Below are 21,739 nucleotides of genomic sequence, written 5' to 3' on the forward strand. Positions count from 1 at the left end.
TATACTTTACTGGGTAACACCTTTATTTTGTTTTCAAGTTCGTTCTGCGTCAGATATCGAAGGCGGCCCTTGCATGCGCGAAACGCGGACTCTCCTGCGTTGAAGCGTCCCGACATCTCTTTCAAGGCACAGGTTTCCGCGCGTCTGTTTGTGAAAAGCTGGGTGGCGCCACGCTCCCACAAAATGCATGCTCGGTGTAGCAAGCGTTGCAGTGAGCGGCACGGAGCAAAGTGGTTGGGGTCGGGTGCCGTTCGAGAGCTTAGAGAGAAACCCTGTCATGCCCTCTCTCTCTATTTCTCTCTGCCATGTCGCAGTGCATGGTGGGCAACAAGTATCGGCCGTTCGCGCTTCCCGACCGCATTGACAGCACAGTCTTCGAGCCGATTCACCAGGCGGCCCAGGATGCAGGCCTCGACGTGTCGCTGCTCGGCCAGTGGTACCTGCTCAACGAGAACCTGCTGCCGGCCGCCTACGAGCTTCAGCCACCCGCCGACAGGTGAGTGCCCGCTCTCAGCATGGTCCCGTGTTTGTCTTTCTCCGCTCTTTTGTCTCGCCTCTGTCTCAACGCCAGTTTTCTGTCTCTCTCTATATATATATATATTTTTTTTTTTGAGAAACCGCGCCTTCACACCCGCTGGCAGTTTTGAACTTCAGAAGCAGTCGATAAGGAGCGCAAGTTTCAGGCCTTGGCGCACGGTGCGTGCCGGCTGTGTAAACAAGTACGTTTATGTAGCACGTACCGCTGTTTTCACTGCCGAGTAAGTACCGCTGGCCGCAGTGAAGCGGATTATCTGAAGAAAGAGAATGGGTGCCGCACCATGTGAAAACATTTTCTGAGCGGCGACTCGTTTTAGTATTTCCTAGACTTCAACACAACTCGAACTACGAAGATTTCATCAGACATTTGGCGGGTGAAGTACGTTACACGATCATTTTCCGTTTCGCGTGCTTCTGTGCCGAGATAACAGACGAAAATTACGAATTGGAAAAACAGCGCAATCAAAGACGAGACACAAGAGAAGGACAAAACACCAGCGCTGGTGTTTTGTCCTTCTCTTGGGTCTCGTCTTTGATTGCGCTATTTTTCCAATTCGTAAAACATGTACCAACCAGCCCGTATTTGCCCTCTTCCAGACGAAAATGTGCGCGAAATTGCTAGAAACGGACCTGCAACAAAGCCCTTGATTTTAAAGCATGGGGAGTACAATTGCTTCGTGAAATGTGCATGCGCCCTCTGCAGATTTCTCGTCCACTTCGCCATCTTTCCAGTCATATTTTCAGCGCCTCCAATTCCTTCTCCTACCAAGCACTGCACAAAGCTTTGGATGCTTGATATAACAGACGATTCGCTTTGGTTCACGCTGGTGTTAATATAGTAATGTGTCATTAACACTTCTTTTTGGGCAAGTTGGTTCATATTTGAAAACTTTAGAAGGGCGCAAACACACACGACCACAAAGAACAAGAGACGAACACGAGTTTACATCAGAAAAGTAAAGTATATTTCAAGTGTTGTCAGAAATTTCTGTAAACCTGGGGAAAATATTCAGATGACCAGCTTACAATATAACTTCTTTTAGGCAATCCGGTACGAAAAAAATTAAGTGAAAATAAAGTAAGTAAAGCAGAGATAAGTGCAAATCAAAGGCATTTTCTTAGAATAAACGCGTTGGATGTACTGCTGCCTGGTGCTGCTGGTGGAAGAGTCACTTCACTATAGTCGGATAAAACTCAAGAACAAAGCTGAAAATGCTTCTCAAAGGAGGCCATCTACTCAGATGCCGCGTGGTTAATCCCCTTGTACTTGGAAGGGGGCATCGCAGGAAGCTGGCAATTGCTGGGGAATTAACAAAGGGTTAACGGAGTAACCACGACGCCATTGGCTAGAGGGCCTTCTTTGAGGGGTATTTGCCGCTTCGTATTTAAGTTGCATCCGACTGCAGTCGGTTTGGGTTGCTACAAAAAGCAACGAGAGACAAAGGAGAAGCGGTGTAAGGACTTGTTCTCAGAGCAACACATCATCCCAGCGCTCATTACTTTCCCCGCGGTGTTGCGTACTCATTCGTGAAGCTACTGCTGTACGCATAGTTTGAACCAGGAAAAAAAAAGACTGTCTAACTAGGCTACGGCTTAGCTGAGACATTCGGCGAGAGCGTCAAGTTCTAACGACGGCGTCCCTCGATTTTCTTCTCTCCTCTCCCTCTCTTCTTCTTCACTTGTTCTTTCTTCTACTTCTTTCCTCCCTTCTTCTTCTTCTTCTTCCTCTCTTACCTTCTTTCTTGACTTAGCTCTTGGTCAAGTTACAGCCTTATTACTTTGTTTTTACCCGGCTGATGCGACAGCACTTGACGCAAAACCGAAACGCGATTGCCTGCTAGGTTGAATAGTTCTCAGATGAAGTTAAGTGCAGGGACCGGCCAGGGTTTCACTCTGTAAAAACGTTCCAGCACGTCGATTGACATGCGGTGCATTTGAAGCAGTCGTCATTATTATGCCCGACTACACGGTTACTCTGTCGCATCCCTCAGCGGTGACAAAAATGAATAGCAGCACGAGTGCTACGTCGCGCAAAACGTATTCAGCGTGCGGGTGCCGGCAGGGTGTAATAGCCGAACGGCTTCGCAGACTGGCAGCGCTGCTCGGGTCAAGGTGCGAGGGCGGAGGGCGGGCGCCCGCATTTCGCCCCAGAGAGAAAGCGCGCCCGCCCGCAATGGTACAGGGGCGGCCAGCACCGCGAGCGGCGTGGTTTGGATTACACGTTCCGCCCTGGGGGCCAGCGCTCTCTTTTTGTCTCCTTCTGCCTCCCCACGTGAGAATCCCTTTGTCTCCTGGGAGCGGGCATTACAATTAGACGCCGACGCTGCCCCGAATCATCTAACATTACCCGCCTCGTCGTGGTTTCCTGCCGTGAATGTACAATCCCCCCCCCCCCCCCCCCTCTTGCCTTGGATGGGGTGACAGCAATTTAGCCGCGCCTGGCATGAAAATGAGGCGCGGCATGAGCCGGCGTAGTTTGTGCGCTGCTTTGTTTGCCGGGCTTGCTGTTGATCGCGGCACGAGGGGAACAAACTCGGCTGCGGTTGTCGGCGGCAGCAGAGGCCCCGGTCAGAGGATCGTACACGTAAGCCCTTTGTGCCCGGAGCAGCCGCGGTTAGTTCGCCGCGCACCGGCGCCCTGATCAGCGTGAGAAACGCGTCATCGCGGCCCGCATCAAACGGGTGCAGTCCCGGCTGTGACGGAGACTTTACCGGACAGCGCGTTCTCCTCCCGTGGCGGGAAAAGATTGGCTGGCGAACGCCCCTGCTGGTGCCGGCTGAAGCGAAATGAAACCATGGCTTAGCACCAGTTGAATTAGTTTAATCCTTTGTCGAAATTTTTATAACCACCCAAACTTCGGACACTCCCGGCCTGTGATCGCAGCTGCCCAGTGTCAAAACCCTGTCAGTCGAGCTAAACGCCTATCCAGGCGTTCTTTGCGGGTTGGTTTGAGTATTGAAATCTTGCTATTGATGCTGAATTTTCAGTTGGATGCAGGCGAAGTAAATGTAAAGTGGTCCGGAAACGCCAGGACTGTCGCAGGGGAATGTGGAGGGTGACGCTTCTGAGGTTCTGAATGCACTTGACCGGAAATTATATATGTTCCTCCTTCTTGCCCGTTGCCGTTCCTCCTTCTTGCCCATGCCCGTTGATGGGGTCCCACGCGCAACCTTAACGTGCAGCATTCCACTGCCACGGGGGCAAGTGCTAACGACGGCAATGTACTAACTACGCTTTGATATCGTCCATGGAAGGCCTGTTCCTCGGGGAAGGCGGCCCTATACCAGAAGTTCGAACAGTTTCAACGCATTCGCGCTCTAGTCACTGAATCAAAACCAGCATACTATTTCGCCTCGGCCCCAATAAAATCGCAATAAAAAGTAGTTCCCCGAGCGTTACGCGGAAGTCAACAGAACTGTGCAAGCCGACAGTGAGAGCGCGGGTATTGCGTGGGAACGCAGCCGTGATAGCAACGCTTCTGTAATGCGTTGGCAGCCAGAAGAAAGGTAAGCGTTTCGCAAGGCGCTGCACTCGACACCACTGTATGGAAGTATCGACTCGATGCTGAAAGCGACCCGTTTGGAACAAAATAGTGAGGATAAGAGGCGAAAGGTAAAACGCATGCAAATCAGCGCGGTTCCCTCGCTCTCGCATGGTGTAATTCCGTGTGGACTACGCCTACGGCTACCGGATCGTACGGTGTGTCGCGGCGCTCAGGATCCCAGAGCTTGGAGGAGTTTCACCGCTATGGGCACAATAGATGTCCGAGTTGGACTGCTGGATTGAAGGCTTATGCTGCACAAGCGAAAGGAAAATAACCAGGACGCTTCACCGGCGTCATATACGGAAACTGACCCTGTGCCGCTTAGAAGCTTCAAGTCAGGCGCCCTTCGAGCGTTCTGAGCTACCGCGTTATGTTGATTGTAGCGGGAGATTGAAGCCATCGTACAGATTTAACATTTTTGTTAGTCATGTTTTGTTTGTACACGCCCGGATATTCGTCTGTAGACTGCAGCTGCTGTTCACGTACTTGTGAAGTAGGGCTGCTGGTGTTGCATTTTCTAGCGTAGCTATGATCTTGTAGGTGATGGCAACTGCAGGTAACGTGTCTCGCGGCACAAGAGAGCTGAACATTAAGAGAAGCGTTGCTCTTCTTGCAGATGAAACATCAAAAATTGGTTTTTGAGAAAAGTAAATGGCGCAGTAATTTTCTCACATCTCGGTGGACACCCGAACCACGCCGCTAGGGAATGGAGAAAGGTGAGAATGAAGGAAGAAAGAGAAAGAGGTGCCGTAGTGGAGGTCGCCGGAATAATTTCGACCACCTGGGGATGTTTAACGTGCACTGACATCGCACAGCACACGGGCGCCTTTTTCGTTTCGCCTTCGTCGAAACGCGGCCGCCACCGCCGCCGGGTTCCAACCCGGGAACTCCGGCTCACTAGCCGAGCGCCATAACCACTGAGCCACTGCGGCGGGTGTGCAGTTTCGGTAGGCAGGGGTTTTTTCCAACGGTGAGTGATTTATTGACAAAACAGTCGACGCACTGTCACATCTTGTTGTACTGAAAACATTCATGCATTGCGATCCAATTGAAAATTTTGAAATAAAGATCAGTAACAGCTCAGCGGCCGCTGCAACAATCGTTGTTCCAAGTTGTGACTACTGGCGGCTTCTGTCGCTGTCGAGAACATGGATAACAAGGTGTAGCAAGTAGCAATAATGATTAATCGGTAAGTTATACCCGAAAAAACGGTAACCTGCTGGGCTCTTAAGTACGTCGTATTGGAAGACTCCGTATTGATTTCGAACACCTGGCGTTCCTTAACAAACATGTTAATCTCAGAAAATAGTTGCTTCCTGCTTTTCGCGTCTACTTTAAGGCTACTTCAAATGCAGGACATCTAACCCACGAACGTGCAGAACCCCTTTGCTTCGCGTATTGCAAGTAGTATTTTTATCGTAACTTATCGGGCAAGCCAGCCGAACCATCACGCCTTGAAATCGGTTCGTCGAGGTCAGCCACGAAAAAAAGTAAACGTGGCTTTTCTCCTATACTATTGGTGCCACTCCATGTCTTTTTCAATATATTCCATAGAACGAAGCTTAACACGACAGTGTCTGTAGACCTTCAACATTTGAGAGCTAAATATCTGTTATCTGTATGAATTCTGCTAGAACTCTGAAAGTTTTTACCCCTTCAAGTACCACTGGGGAACACCTTAAGTGTGCTGCAGCGGTGTCTCAGTGTTTATGACGCTCGGCTGCTGACCCGAAAGACGTGGGTTCGACCCCGGCCGTGGGGGCCACATTTTGGTCGAGGTGAAATGCTCGAGGCCCGTGTACTGTGCGATGCCAGTGCACGCTAAAGAACCCCAGCTGGTCGAAATTATGCGGAGCCCTCCACTAAGGCGTCTCTCATAGCCTTATCACTTTGGGATGTTAAACACCATAAAGCCAAACCAAACATCTTAAGTCTAGATTGTCCGCCTTTGCAGTACAAGTCAGTTCACTGATACGTCATACTTGAGATTTTGTCGCTACTCTGCGGTTTCGCACTCGCCGCTGAATTAGTTTGCATGCCAAAAGGCAAAAAGAGCAAAATGGGCAAAGCAGAGTGTTGCCTCTGCCTCCTTCATTCCTTTTAGTGCGAAAGCACTACTTAACTAGGTCGAACGCAATCAAGAATCTTGGGTGAAGCATCGGATAAACTCGAGTAGGCTCGGGAAAGTTCGGAGGAGCGTCGCGCATGCTGTAGCCAATGGGAGGAAGCTCGGGTAAGTTCGGAGGAGTGTCGCGCAAGCTGTAGCCAATGGGAGGAGCGGGTCGCACCAGCTGCCGCCGAGTAGAAAGAGGGTGTGAAAGTGAAGAGCGAGAAAAGGGGTTGCGTGCACTTGCAGACGCCAGGAAGAAAAGGCGAAGAAGGAACTCACGCTTTCGTACGGCTACTCGGTTTAACTACGTTAAAACTCTTTCACTTTTTTTCTGCCCCCCTATTAACACGCACCCTCTACTACAACCCTCGTCAAGAAAATCTCGCTAAACCGCAGTCATTCAATCACTCTCATGATAGGCAGCACGTCAGCCATGAATGATTCATTCTTCCCTAATGCTGCAGCCCGATGGAATGCCCTGGCTGATAGTATTGCTTCGTGTACATATCGAGCAATTGTTTGCATTAGACTAACGAATCACCTCTATTTTACGGGATATTTCTCGCCTTATCTAATGACGTGATCCTGTGCTATTCTCTCGTCTCTTCTGATAATTTTTTATTTGTTTCGTTTTTTGCTTTTTTGTTGTTGTTGTTGAACTGGTATCGATGTGCTGCTACACATTGTTCTTGCCCCAGCCTTATGTAATGCCTACGGGCCCTTAAGGCTACAATGAAGGACATGAAATGAAATTAAGCTATCATGTGTGCTGCGCTTGGTTCGAATCGGCTGGTTTATTGCCAGTAGTCTGCGATAGCATAAACGCACAAGAGGACGACCTGCTGCCCTCACGTTTCTTTTCCGTATAGAGCTCTTGGTGACAAGCTAGGTATATGTAGTATAGCATCGTGCTTTTTCGTACATTATTTCATTGGAACAATATTTCGTGATTAAGTTCGCGAATAGATGCCGTGGCAAAATTTGGCTGTTGCTGCTGCTTTTTCGTATATCTTCGGAGTCGGCTGCTTGCAATGCATCTGTGATACGAAGTTCTTATTCCTGGAGTTTTAGTGTTTTTTCTTCTCTTTTTGTCGCTGTCAGCTAAAAGCTAGCTAGCTGGCGTGCCGCGAGAAATCTTGCACCGGCTGCCGAAGGGAGCGCGCATCGCATGTCAGGGAGACAACGCCGCGTATTACTCGCATTTGTCGTTTCTGTCTGTTTCTCCAGAGAACAATTCTGTCGACTTGCATGCAAGGCCGCTTTTCTCCTTTCGCGAAGGAATCGAATGGCCTCAAAGTCTTCCAGAATCTCACGCACACGGTTTCGTATCTTTTGTCCGGGTGCTGCACACGCAGCGCAGAGCAGGAAACATTCGGAGGCAAAAAAAAAAAACGTACAAGAGGACAGAACGCCGCCAAACCTGCACTTTTTTTTCGTAAAAGCAGAGCATTCCTTATGTCGCATTATCTATATCCCTGTTCCCCCCCCCCCCTTTTTTTTTCTTGTTATAGAGGTGGTGGATGCCTCTCTATCCTCTTTGTATGAAGCCTGTAGCGTCGTCCCGCTTCCATGCATTCCAGCGTCATCTCGCACAGGAGGCAGCTAGCTCTATTACGACAGCGACGTCGTATGGGGGCCTCTCCAGGGCGCACATTTGCGAATAGAAACGGCTCTTCTTCAGAACGCGCGCTTGGCCCCCCCTGGCGAGGACGAGCTCGTACGTTGCGCCTGCTCGTTCGGCGCGCCCGAGAACGTCGTCAGGCACGCACGAGTAGAGCTCATGCTGTCCTAAGGCTCACCACAGACCGGCGATAACTTTAGCATCCTGCTGCCCTCCCCTACAAAAGCCGTCAGGTTTCTTTTTTTTATATATTAAACGTTCCCGATTTTCGGGAACTTCGCACTTGCGGTGGGAATGGAGGTTCCGCCCTATTTTGATAAGAGAATTGCGTTTTCTGTTGTAGCGAAATATGAAGTAAGTCCGACGCAACTTGTACCATCGCTCCTGCTTAGCAGTGCGAGATTTCTGCGTAATCTGTGGCAAGTTAAAGAAATTCGCTCATTTGAACCGGGCGAACCAAACGAAGAGTACAGCCAGACAATATGGGCCCTTGATCGCTAGTACGCCGCACTGCTCCTTCCTTGATAAGCCGTAGTATGCGAGCCAACAAGTCCTAATTCTAACACTAAGTTTACACTCCTTTTACTAAGGAATAATAGACTGATTGTTCATGCAGGAGGATGTAGAAGGGTTCAGTGTCCATGTGTGGGACCTTCTGAAAAATGGGTGAAAGCAAATGTCAGTAACGCTGCGTTACAGTGACAAAAGGCGCAAGTAACAACAGTAAGCGTAAGTCTCAAGATCGACGCATAAAGGTCGCCTGTGGACAAGGCCCCTCAACGCCGTCCAGCGTTGCGCAGGAGGCGTGATCGAACAAGGTATTGTCAGTGGCCTAGTAGTTAGTCTCCCTCCTTGAGGCTTTTCTCCGAGTTATTGCTTAGCATGTTCGCCTTGGAGGCCATGTTATTTCTGAGTACACTTCAGCGTACTTCGTACCGAAGACGGACGACAAGGCCCTACGGAACCTCTTAGAACGCAAAACGTCGGTTCGAAATGTGCAAAACTGGCGTTTCAAGGCTGTCGCGGCGACACTTCAGGTGAACAAGCTGTGTGGCATCAAGAGCGCCGACATAGCTGCTCGAGTTGACGGAGAGCAGTTGGCGCGCTGGGTTCTTTATGCAATTTAATTACAGCGCAGTTCATAGGTCTAGCCGCCGGGATGGTCGTTCTCGCCTAGGCTGGTGCCGTGATATTACAAGAGGGTCTTACAGCAGTTTTTAGGCAAGCCACAAGCTCTCTGGCTGCAGTGTCTCCAACGATAGTTTTCCCTCCCGCGCTTCGTATACCGGGAGAAACAAGAAACTCCGGTGGAATTAGTGTTTTGAAAGACGCGTGCTAAGGTTCGGGAGTTTTAATAGATGCGTTTGCATGCGCGGTAAAATTCCGACAGCGGTCGTCTTATTTTCGACCTACCGGGTTCAGCCCTACCTTCTGTCTGCCTTGCACGCCGCAATACCAGAATTTCGTAACAGCTGCAAAAATAAATAAAACTTGATTCGCTGGCTCATATTGCACAAACGCAGCGGGTCGAAAACTTCTCAGCCGCGTGAAAATGGCGGACCGAACGCCTGTTCTGTGTTATATGTAGCAGTCTTCCTTTCAGTGTCGAATGAATTGTTTTTCAAGGAATCTACTTCTCGGATACTTTTCATCAGTGCAGGCTTCAGTACACTAGCGCTCTATTGAAAAAAGAAACAGTGCTGGGTGTTTTCGAGCAGCGGAGGAGACTTTCCTCACCAGACTGAAAACGCAGTATACATTGAACGAAATTCTTCAATGCTTTTGCTGTGTGCGTTTTGCAAAGTGAAGGGAGGCCATTTACTCGCCGACTGCGGCCGTAACGTCGGTGCGAGGAACTTTCGTCTCCCCTGGGCCTTTGGTTTTTGCTGAAAAAGTTCGCTGTCTCGGTATTTGGATCAGGATCTGTTTCGTGCCTGGCCTTCAAATAAAGTTCTTTCAGGATATTTTCCTTCTATACGTACAGTTTTCTTTTTAGGGATATATGAGGACGAATAATAATTGATTTTTCAGTTTTGTGTTTATTTAAGGTAAATATTGAGTGCAGGGTCTATAAGCTGCGAATAATCACCTCAGGTAAATTCATTAAATCGATCAGATCGCTTTGATCTAATCGCGGCGTCAATAAATTACGTTTGCCATGCTTCTATTTTAACTTTTTATTTATTTTGTATCTGATGTCTTGCGGTTCTCGAGAACTGCACTTAACAGAAACCAGTTATGCAACTTCCCGAAGTTTGTGTTGAATCCCGACATGGGTTTTTTTCCCGCCAACTTCGTTCTGTACGTAGCGTAGGGGAACACATTTTCTACTCTATGAAAACGTTTTATTTTTCATCAAAACAAGGAGAAAAAAATCTGCACAATGGCAACCAGTTTGCAAACAGTTCTTCAAAATTTTCTTTTCCTCAGAACTATACCTATCTGTTCGCTGCAAATTTTTAAAAGTTTTCCCACTTTTCTTAAAAGGACGTTTGTGCCTTTGTTGGATTATTTTCGCGTAGATTTCAGACGTATCCCAGTGCCTGATTGTCATTGTTTGGCCCTTTTTCTGTCTTCCTGCCACGCAAGTGTACTTCATTTTCTGGAAGAAATATTTGCCTCGCCATTCTCCAGTCAAAAAGGTCTCGCTCAAATGCACTGGCATGGAAAAAGATAAATACGAAGACCACTCAAGCAGCCGAGTTTTTTTTCAGCCGCGAAAAGCTACAACAGCACCCGTAATCTGTAGGTGTCGTCGGCATTTACATGTTCTCCTGCTCTGCATTCTGTGTAGAATGTGCGTGTGTGTTTTTTATGGGGAGGAGGGCATGCAACGGACCGCTTATATCGTGTGCTAGCAGTGGGTGGAGGTGAACATTTGTGAAGACGCGTGCATCGAGCTAGTAATTATCAGACTGAATCATGCACAGACTAAATGCACTCTTAATTAATCTCAGCGGGGCAGACACATCGTGCATATCCGGTAAACACGCATGTTGGTACCAGTTGCTGTGGGCTCGCTCTGCTTTGTCGCTAAGTGACGTCCGAGTTGCCCCAATGGTCTGTCAACATTGCACCGACAGCTTGTCTGTCGAAAACAACCCGCTAACTGCGATCGCGAAAACTGTATAGGAGAGGCAGTTCACAAAGCCTTCACGAAGAGGAAATTCCCAAGCGGATTCAGCGTTTCGTTCACCCTCGTGCATATAACAGGTCAGTGAATGGCCGATGCCTTGGCTGTCACCGCGGTGACGGTGGGGATTAACTAGCGCTTTCACTGGCGATTGCGGACAGTGGCGAATGCGGACAGCGTGAAAGTTTCACCGGATACTTTTTTTCTGTTTGTCCCCAATAGATCGCACAACGCCGGTTCTGACATTAGCGGGTTTAAGTGTTGCGTAATCAAATAACATTTACCGCTACGACACTATACAACAATAGCTATATCATTATAATTGCTTCAATGCTACTCATACCCAACAATTCTGAACAAAAGCATTTTTGAACCAGAAACCGTTTATGAACGCAATTTTTTCATCTAATGTAAAATTTCACAATAAAAATCAATATGACATTCGCAGATCACCCGTTACCGTTTTTGCTGTTGTCAAAAGCGTTTCCCACTGGTTTTCCATGGCAATCTTAATGTTTTAACGCGATCGATGGAAGCACTGTTAAAGAAATATTTTGCTACACATCAGAAGAATGGACCATTACCTTCAATATTTCCATAAGAGTACCTTACAATTTTTCACTTTTCAAAATTGTTGTCCGAGAATGTGGACATGATAGCTGCAACTCTGCAGTATCTGTGACACTAAATCACAGTGGTCAGTTTGATGCCATCTTTCTCGGCAACTTGAAAGCATTCGGCACGGCAAGCCACAAAAAATTTCTTCTAAAACTTGGTGAAGTTTTTTTTTTCGTCAATAAAGTAATTGACTTGATATCCGATTACCTGCTCTGAAGATATCGCTCCGTCACGTTTAATTGTAGGAACTCTTTTTAAAGTTCAGGTCATAACAGGGATGACCCAAGGCTCATTGCCAGGGTCACTTCATATATATTAATGACATCATTCAAGTCGCCAGAGACACGCGAGTGAAAGTAGTTCTATACGCAGGTGACTTCATTCTCTACTATAGCATTAGTACCCTCTATGATGAACCAGTGTCCAACGACGCCTTTTCATTGTTTTCAGACTGGAATAACACATGGCAGACTAACATAAATTTCAGCAGAGCTGTTGCAGTGACTCTTACCAGCAAGAATCAGCCTCTCAGATTCACATATAAAGCTCAGGGGTACAGTAAGACCCATGTTAATGATTTCAAATACATTAGCATTACTTTCACGACTAACCTTAGTTGGCATAATCATATCCATGTAATCTTTTCTAAAGCGTTGCGAAAACTCGTATGCCCAAAACGCGCTTGAAGGAAGGCACTAAACAGTGCAAGTTAACAGCTTGTAAATCATTACTAAGACCTGTTCTCGAATATGCGTGTGTAGTGGAGGTCACCTCATTTCATAAGCGATGGGTCCAAATTAGAAACCGTTCAGAGAAAGGCTGCCAGATTTATTTACAGCCGATACGAACGTAAGTTTTCACCGTTATCTCTTGCACGCGTTTTGTCGCTGAGCCATTGTCGTATCGCGCACGTGTCACCGTCTATTTATGCCGCACAAAATCGTACGCGGGTCGACTAACGTTCAAGCGCTTCTCTCACTGATTGCTCCCACTTCTACTACGCCTACCTAGCGCAGCGCTTTCGTAATGCTCTTATAATGCATTGAACATAGCCACCTCTGTTTCATCCTTCGATTGTTTTAAGTTTTCTTTTTTTTTTACACAGACCGTTGAACTGAGAAATACCTTAGATAGTCCTCTGCGTTCATCCCCGACTAATCAGTTTCAGAGAGAACTGCCCAACTATGTTACAGGCATTGTTGTATTCAACCGTCCTATAACCTACCCCTGCTATATGTCTCGGACAGAAGACGCGGTAGTATTTGTGAATAAAAATAGTAAAAAGTCAAAGTTTACATAACGGAGCCTGTTTCCATCATTGCAACAAGTTATCGCACCATGTCCCACTTATTGAAAACGCAGTTCAGCTAGGCTTTATCGTTCCGCCGTCTTAACCGACTAATGGCACTTACTTATTTACTCAAACAATAATGGTCTTCGAGATATGAACGTGCGATAAATGAAGGCTGTACGCCAATTCCATTGTATTACTTGCTGCAGTCTTAGGCTCTTTTGAGCTCTCCTCGTCCATGAGCACTATAATTTTCGACTGGCTCACTCGAAAGAAAGTCTTTCGCAGCTGGGCATTGTAAGGCTATCTTAAATCAGGCAGTAGAAACGAGCAGTAAACACTGTGATATTTGCTATTCTTCGAAAGAAGATAGCCTTAAGATGCCCAGCAGCTGCGAGAGACCTTATCTCGGGAGAGCAAAGGGGTAGTTGTAGTCCTGATGAACAAACACAGCTCAGAAGAGTCTTAAAAATGCAGCGAATAAAAGAGCTAAAGTTCGCTCACAATCTTCATTTATTCCAGATTCATACCTCGAAGACCATTATTATTCGAGTAACCGAGCAAAAGGCATTGTGTTTTAAATCACCACAATCATCACCATTTATTTTAATCTATGACGACACCCAGAAGCATGCGCTTCGAAACTTATGGAAGCATTTGTCAAAAGATGACACAAGGTAACACGTCAGTAAACGTGTCTTCCGCGTGAAAGCGTGTTTAAGCAGCACTGCTGCAATTTCTTCGTAACAGGCCCGCAATTGTAATCGCTAAATCAGAGCTTAGACAGCTGCCAGCTGCATGTTTATTGTTGCTTTATGTTTCTTTTTACCCTGGGAAGCCCTTTTTAAAGCGGCGGCACACAATAAAGATGAGACAGTGAAATGAAACGTGCAAGAAATAGCCAGAGAAGGGACCAAATGAGTAATAACTTTGTTAAATAGGCAGTGTCAACTGTCATTCAGTTGAACGCCCAGTTTATGTTTCCAACTGACAATGGACTGAATGGAATGCCGCTGTAGTTAAACTGGAGCAGTTAAACTGGAGCAGTTAAGCTGGAGCTTAGTTTTTCCCCCAACCTCTGGATCACGTAATCACGCCATGGGCGGGCAATTTATGAATAAAAAAAATATTTGTTTTGGTACTATTAATTTTAAACATTCGTTGAATACCTTATTACAATAAATTGTAATTCCTGCATAAGTTTTGCGCTTTGCGTACGCCGAAGCTGAACATCACTCACAGCTAAGCTACAATTTTTTTTTATGCAACTTCGCGTTTTTGCGCGTTGGTACTCATTCATTTAGTTCAAGTTGCAGATTTGGACTTATACTAGCTAGGGCACAAAACCTTTCCCGTGAATTGACCGTGGGAGATGCCGCGGATTTGTCCTATGTGGCGGGTTCGTCGACCGTCATCTTGTCAGTTGACCCGCTCAGCTGAGACCTCCGCCTTCAATTGAACTGCCTTTCAGATCTCCACGGCAGTTGGCACTGCCGTCTAACACTGCTAACTGCCGTTCAGTTCAACTCACGGTCAACTCAACTGCCGTTCACTACGCACGTGTAACCGAGCTATAAGAAATATGGATCGACAAAGGGAACTGCGATGCTCTTACGTCTTTAAGGCTAATGGAATATAATAAATAAAACGTCCAAAACTTTTTCACCCCCTTCAAACCAAACAAATGACTTCACTATCGTCGTACCGCGAACCACCCTCCGCCAAATTTTTCCCCGGCGGCGCCCACTCAAATCCCCCTCTGAAGACATGACGGCATAGAGGACACCCTCCAGAGCTCCCACCACTCCCAAGCTAACCTGGACAACATTCTCAGTGGCCAGGAACTGAACGCGAAATGTTTCATTTGAGAGATATTACGACGGCGACAACGGCCCCGAAGAAAGTCCTCCGCGCAATTACTGGTGTAAACAGCGGCCGCGTTGCTAATGAAACCAAACTCGTAGAAGCGACGCTGGACTTCGGGCTGGTGGCGGCTGCACTGGATCTCGCCTTCTAAAGTGCCATAATGTTCAGCCTGCGGTTGCTGACGCGGCTGGACGCATTATCAACTTTAATTGGTAGGAGGAGCGACTGGTCTGTCCGCGACGCAGACGAACTTTGCCTTCAGATGGCGAAGAAGAAAACGACTTTAATTAAAGGACCACCTGTAGTGGCCTTCCACAAAATATGAGATATGAGCACACAGGGGTTAATGCCGCGCTGAAGGTAATTCGTACGCATCCAGATAATGGCCGCTGCGGTGGCTCAGGGGTTATAGTGCTGGGCTGCTGACCCAAAAGACGCGGTGGTCGAATTTCGATGGAGGCAAAATTTTGGAGGGCCGTGTACTGTGCGATATCAGTACGCGTTAAAGAACCCCAGGTGGCTGAAATTTCCGGAGCCCTTCACTGCGGCGTCTCTCATAGCCTGAGTCACTTTGGGACGTTAAACCCCATAAACCAAACTAAATCAAAGCATCCAAATACTCCTGCATTACACGCACCCTGTTGATATCGGCAGGTATTTATGCTGCCAGACATTTCCATAATCAGCATACCGTCTTCGCCATGTCGGCTTTACGCTTAGTGGACATTAGAGATACTAGGAACTCTCTCACAGTTTCTCCGTTAATAAATTTGGATAATTTCCGTTTAATTAATTATTTTAAAGCCAACGTTGCTATCCCAGTTTTGAATGAGGGTTATCACAGCCGGCTCTCGAAAGCCGAGCTTGAAAAGGGTAAGCCATTCTTGCGATATTTGTCAGCAGTTGCATGCACGCTTCGGTCCGCTGTAACAAAACTGGACGCACTACGAGCAGCATAAGCGCTGCTGCCGGCTTGATAATTGTAAAACTGATTCTTTCGGGACGTACAAATCGACGTCACGTAACCGCGGCGAGAGAAAATACCTCTCCAGGCCCCTCATCGGATGCGCCAGTATTGTCGGCCGTCGTAGTGAAATCATCAGCCGCGGTGGGTTGGTTATAGTTTCCAAATCACGGTAGCGTCATTTCTTCAAACCAACCATCACGTGTGCGAAGTCTCCGGCACTCCGGCATCCTTTGAAAAAGAAGGCAGAACACCGACGAAAAAAAAATTAACTTTTAAATGACGTTTCGGCCCCCGCACGGGAACCTTGTTTACAGGTCTTTGTAAACAGGGCTTCCGTGCGGGAGCCGAAACGTCATTTAAAAGTTTATTTTTTTTTTCGTTGTTTTCCCTTCTTCTTCATGTACAACCCCGACCAGACAGGTTTCCTTCAAATCCTCGACTCCGGCATTCTTTGTACGCAAAGCCGAATAATAGGTATTTGCCAGCTTTGATTAATTACCGAAGAAATTGTGATGGGCACTCAGTATGTAACGTTCGTCTAGCTTGAGAGCTACTCAATGCACAGTAGATGCTTGTAGCACTTGGACCCTTTAAAAATTCAGTTACTTATAAAGAAGTGTCAAACTTTGTGTGTAAAGCGCTAGACGCGTGTGGCGATGATTCGCGGTGACACGCCGCATGATGGCTTCGCGCGATATGAGCTGAGGGCCACCGAACCACTCCGCTGTCGTTCATTCCGTTGCTCAGGTTCTCGGTTTGCAGGAAATTGAGACTGTCGCCTGGAAGTGCCTCGCGAGACTAGCCAATAGCAGAAGGCTTTGCGGGTAAATATATAACATCCTGTCTATTTTTCGAGAGAAGTTTGTTTTTCTAGCACGGTTTCAACGAAGAAGCTGCCGACTCTCGTGTCGTCAATACGCGCTCATTAAAACAGTTCAGTGAGAGCCTGGCAAGGACTGTGGAACAGAAAAGGGTATTGCAGGGCAACCCTTAATTGGGCTTCATGCTGTTTAACGTCTTAAAAATCACGCAAGCCAACTTGTCTGGTAGCGTGAGGTGACTAAACGAGGTGATATAGTTTAAACGCACCGCTATAACATCAAGTTTCGTCGCTTCGTGCGGGTGTGCCAGCGGCAGCGGTAGGCGATGGCCGTCGCCGCCATCATTACTCGCGTCACCGCATGCTTCATGAGGTTACCGATTCTGTGTGCGCGTGCCTGCATGCGTGTGCGTGCGTGCGTGTGCGTGCCTGTGCGTGCGTGTGCGTGTGCGTGCGTGAGTGCGTGCGTGCGTGCGTGCGTGTGTGTGCGTGCGTGTGTGTGCGTGTGTGTGTGCGTGAGCGTGTGCGTGCGTGCGTGGTTGTTATTGTTGTTGTGGTGGCGGTTGCGAAGTGCTAATTGTTCGTGATCACGTAAGTTTTGGTCATTTGAAAAGCCACGCTTCTAACGACAAAACGAACCGTCTATCAAGCTTTGCAGCACGGCAGCAATTGGTTTATGAGGCTTAACGTCCCAAAGCGACTCAGGCTATGAGAGACGCTGTAGTGAAGGGCTCCGCAGATTTCGACCACCTGGAGTTCTTTAACGTGCACTGACATCGCATAGTACACGGGCCTCTAGAATTTCGCCTGCATAGAAATTCGACCGCCACGGTTGGGATCGAACCCGCGTCTTTCGGGTCAGCAGCAGAGCACCATAACCTTTGACCTACCGCGGCGACGCGGCAGCAGTTACTATTATGTGTGGAATAATATCTATCGGATAACTATATCAACTCCAGTGGGCTGCGATCTCTGCCAAATCAAATCAAATCAAATTTTATTTCACTATTAGGAATACTGAGGAAACGCTAGGAATAGCCATATTAAGCTTGACGAGGTCTGAGCTCTCTTACGCGTATGAAGAGCTCGACAGTGATCGCAATGAATCAGGAGCATTCCATTGTGGCACCCTTACTCTGCTTGGAGTCTGCGATGCAAAAACCGCCCCAAATCGGATTTCACTTCAGCCATAGCGAAGATTTCAGTGCTATCCACGACAGTCTTGAAAAGCGGTATTTGCATTCGGATCGCGCCTTTCACGTGCGTCAGTGAGCCGCCTTATACATGGCACCCACTTAACTTCAAAATTGTCTCGTTTAAAAGTGAGGTAATCGATGTTTGGCAGTGGTCATAGTTTTGTTGTCGTTTTTTTTTTTTTTTTGGGGGGGGGGGATATTTTGCAACGTTGTTTTCATGTTCTTCTAGCGTGCGTCACAAGCAGTGCCGTGGCAGAGATCACCGTCACGATTCGAAAGAAGACGACACAAAGTGCGCGGAAAGTAACTTATCCACCCGTAACGTAGTAGAAGTTCTCAGCTCTCCTTCTTCCTTTCTGCGCTTTTTTTTTTATGATCATGACTTTTTTCTCTCTCTCTCTTCATAAAGCCAAGTAAGACTGCGGAACTGCGGCGGCGGGGGGTATAGCGTCAGGCCATGAAATAGAATCTTTGAGGAGGGCATATGCGATCAATGTGGTATGTCTACACGTACCTTTAATGTATTGTGACAAGTAAGCTCTTAACAAAAAGAAAAAAAAATAGTACATTGATGCGTAGTGAAATGAAAGCAACCTTGCAACTAGACAACTACCCTGCGGTCCAAACAAAACATGTTAGAAAACAAGACGGAGCGCTGCACTCTTTCCGTGTCAGGTACACCGTATAATATTCGTAGACCTCCAGGAAGCTTTAAAGCGCATGCTTCCCCATCGACACGTCATATCAAATTTCTTCACCAACAAAGGCTGGCCATTCCACCGTGTCTCGCTCCATGAATAAATCGCCAGTAATGAAGACCACTCGCTGGGTCCTTGCTCGCATAAATACAAAGGGAGGGGACAAGGCCGTATAGCGGGTCCTGTATAACCGCTAAGTAGTGCTCTCTTCAGGCAGAAACTGGTGGCTAATTGCTTCCATCGTGCGCACATCAATTTTGTTTCGGCAACTAGGCTGCTGTGGCTCGAGCGCAGAGCTTCCCGCTCTGCGTGGTAATGCTTCATTATTGCTGTCGTCTCCTTCTTCGGGACAGCTGGTTGCGTTCCGGCGCGGCGAGCCCTTTATGGAAGCGTGAAAAACGGCTCGATTAGTCCATGAAAAGAAGTTTCTTGAAAGACGGGAGCAAGCGCTGAAATAATATAACGCAGAGCGTCATTAATTTTCCTTTACACGGCGGCCATTTTAGGCTCCTCCTGGCGCTTTCGCTGCTTTTTGCCGTAACTGCAGCTTCGTCCACTGTTTCATCTCATGCGCTTTCCCTTCCAGCCTGCGGAAAATTGAACTGGCGCTTTGGATTAGCACCGACGAGCTGAAATGTGGTACCTTCCGGCAATGAAGGCAAACAAGAGACTAGCACTTGCATGGCCCACAGCCTTTTTACCGATGCGTGCAGAAAAAAAAAAGAAATAAAACGCGGAGTACCGTGATGTATTCTAGAAATCGTCGGAGCTATTTTTTTCTCCCTCATTCTTGTTTTAACTCCATCCAGTGCGACTCGTTTAAATACACACGATGTTATATCAAGTGCGTGCTACACTTTGTACCAGTTTTCGTTTTTTTTTTTTTTTTTTAAGGGACCCTTGCACTTCAAACAACGGCTGCCGCGGAAACAAGAAGCTGACATTGTTGCAACACGTGCAGATGCTCAAAAATATTGCGTACACGCAGGTTCTACTCGCCATTACCGGTCGCCTCCGGGGCCTTGCAGTGATCCTTGCGTCCTGAAATCGCAGGAAATAAATACGGGAGCTGCAACGGCAGTTTGGAGGCGAATAGTATTACTGCTCACTGTTTCGCTGTTAAAGAACTCTGTTGAGGGCCGCCGTCTTATTCCGCAGGGTAAGTTGCAACTCTCCAGGCTTAACGGTGTTCTTATAGCTGTTCATAAAATGGCCAGAGGAAAAACGCGGTGATATTATCCATTCACCACAAAAATTCAACACAGGCCATTCGAACTTTGCATTTCGCATGGCCTGTGTTGAAACATGAGCATGGGCTCAGCTCTTTAAATAGGACTTTTTCTAAAAAAAAAACAAAAAAACTCGGAGACATGCTTTGCTAACTTCACAACGTGCCCAGTGCCTAACACTTGCGTGAAATTTTCTAAAAAGCGGAAAACATTCTGCATAAAATAATTTATTGCGTGCTTGTAAGGAAAATATTGTCATATATGTTGGTTTTAGGAACCTGCAGGAATATTTCCAACACTTCGCTGACTAGGAGTAGCATTTTCGTGTTTTGACCAATATTATATGAGACGCGTAACAACTTCAATACCGGCTCAACAAAGTTTTTGATACCGAATTCACGTTAAGGTCGAACAATAGCTCACCCAAATACTGAGCTGGCACTTTCCGGCATACCCATGGTGGATGAAGCTCCCTTTAAAAAACCCGCTGGGGTAGCGGCACCTCTCTTGCCGCTAAGTAATTTTGAGAAACTCATACTTCGCGAAACTGCGTCTCTTGCTGTCTGATTGGCAATCAGACGCCGTTTGCAATAAAGCTGCAAGTGAAGAAATTTCCCACGATGATGAATCAGACGCCGTTTGCAATAAAGCTGCAAGTGAAAAAATTTCCCACGATAATTTTTTTGTTTAGTGTTACAAAGAAATCGAAAGGCCTGAGCGTTCGCTGCGGGCGCGACGAGCTTACTGACTCCCCCACGCCAATTTGTTTGGTGTTTCATGAACGTAGAAGCGGTCAAGCTTCTTTGAACGACAAAGAGAAAAGCGCGCGCCCGCAGGCAGCGCTGATCGAGAACAACTTCGACGATGTGGAAAAAGCAGTCAGCATGAAAGCAACGGACTAAGCCGGAGAGAAGAGGTTACTGAAAAGAGGAAAGATGCAGCTATGGCTTCAGAGTACGACGTCACCTCAGCTGCGTCGTAGGAGACTAGGGTCGAGGAACAAAGAAAAGCCGGAAGAGGAAAGTGGAATGGAGAGACGCCTATGGTGGGAGAGAAGGGAGGGGGGAGTTGATTGCCGACGGTGGTATGCCGCTTCATCAGGACGGCAAGGTCAGCCTTGCTACAGTCGCGAGGCGAGGCCAGTCTGTGTCAAGAACTATACAATGCTCAAAGAGCCTGCGGGATCACGCAGGAGTGGCTGCGCGAATGAAGAATGTCGGCGAGGTTGTTGGCGCGTAGACCCAGCCGCCTCCACGAAAAGTCAGTCTCATTCCTCGTCGCATTCGCAAAGGAGGCGCGGGATTCCGTCTATGGCCGTACAACGGCAGCATGCCGCGGAGGTAGCGCGCCCGTGACTGCGTCGTCGCTTTGCCGACCATGAGTTGTTTACTCTTGAAACACAGGAGGGCACAAAAAGACACAGAAGGACAGAGACAATTTGTTTCCTAGCGAGGGAACGAGCCGCGAAAGGGGAAGCCCCTGGCAAGTCTCCACATATTCGTCGGGATCTGGCGGTACCAGTAAAACTGGCACAATATTACGTGAAGCGTCCCAGCCTGTTATCACCAATGAGACAGGGGTAAACGGGCTGTATACTGCCTTCGCCAGCGCGTCTGCACTTCCATTCCTCTGCGATGCCAGCGTGCACTGCCAGCCAATGAGTCTTGGGAGTGAGAATAGGCTGCAAGTTTTCCGTCATGAATGTCCGGCTCAAAAGGGACTAACAACACAAACTAGCACAAAACTACTGGCTCCGTGTTTCTCGTTCTTGAAGGTTTGGCGCCCCACATTCAAGGTGAACAAAAATCAACTAGCCTGAAGCAGACCTTTTATCGTGCAAGTTTTTTTTTTTTCATTATTTTAGCCACTTTTTCTGAAGCAACTTTTCCCACCATCAAGAACAATGAGGCTTTAGCTGACGGGCTTCACCGTCGTCATTCCATAACGTCATTCCATAACGCTATGGCTGGTCAGCTAACATGAATCATCTTTATTAAAATGCAGCGTGAAAAGGCTGTCCTTCTACACCTGATCTGGTCGAGCTTTTACTGTCATTTTGAGCCTGTACGTCAGAAATAGATTACGGCAGTTTTTTTTTTTTTGGTAAAC

General features: G+C 47.5%; 1 protein-coding gene across 2 annotated transcripts in view; it reads left to right on the forward strand.

Annotated features, from left to right (window-relative positions):
* Nucleotides 1-21,739, forward strand: part of LOC149351799 (protein qui-1) — a 484,090-nt gene that overhangs the window by 363,597 nt on the left and 98,754 nt on the right. For both annotated transcript variants that reach the window (XM_089581130.1, XM_089581131.1), the window contains one exon: nucleotides 315-496. In XM_089581130.1, coding sequence (XP_089437256.1) covers nucleotides 315-496 — 182 coding nt within the window. The remainder of the gene's footprint in view (nucleotides 1-314; nucleotides 497-21,739) is intronic.

This window comes from Amblyomma mixtum, chromosome 3 (genome assembly GCF_055824585.1).
Source record: "Amblyomma mixtum isolate Tamu chromosome 3, ASM5582458v1, whole genome shotgun sequence".
Taxonomy (NCBI): Eukaryota; Metazoa; Arthropoda; class Arachnida; order Ixodida; family Ixodidae; genus Amblyomma; species Amblyomma mixtum.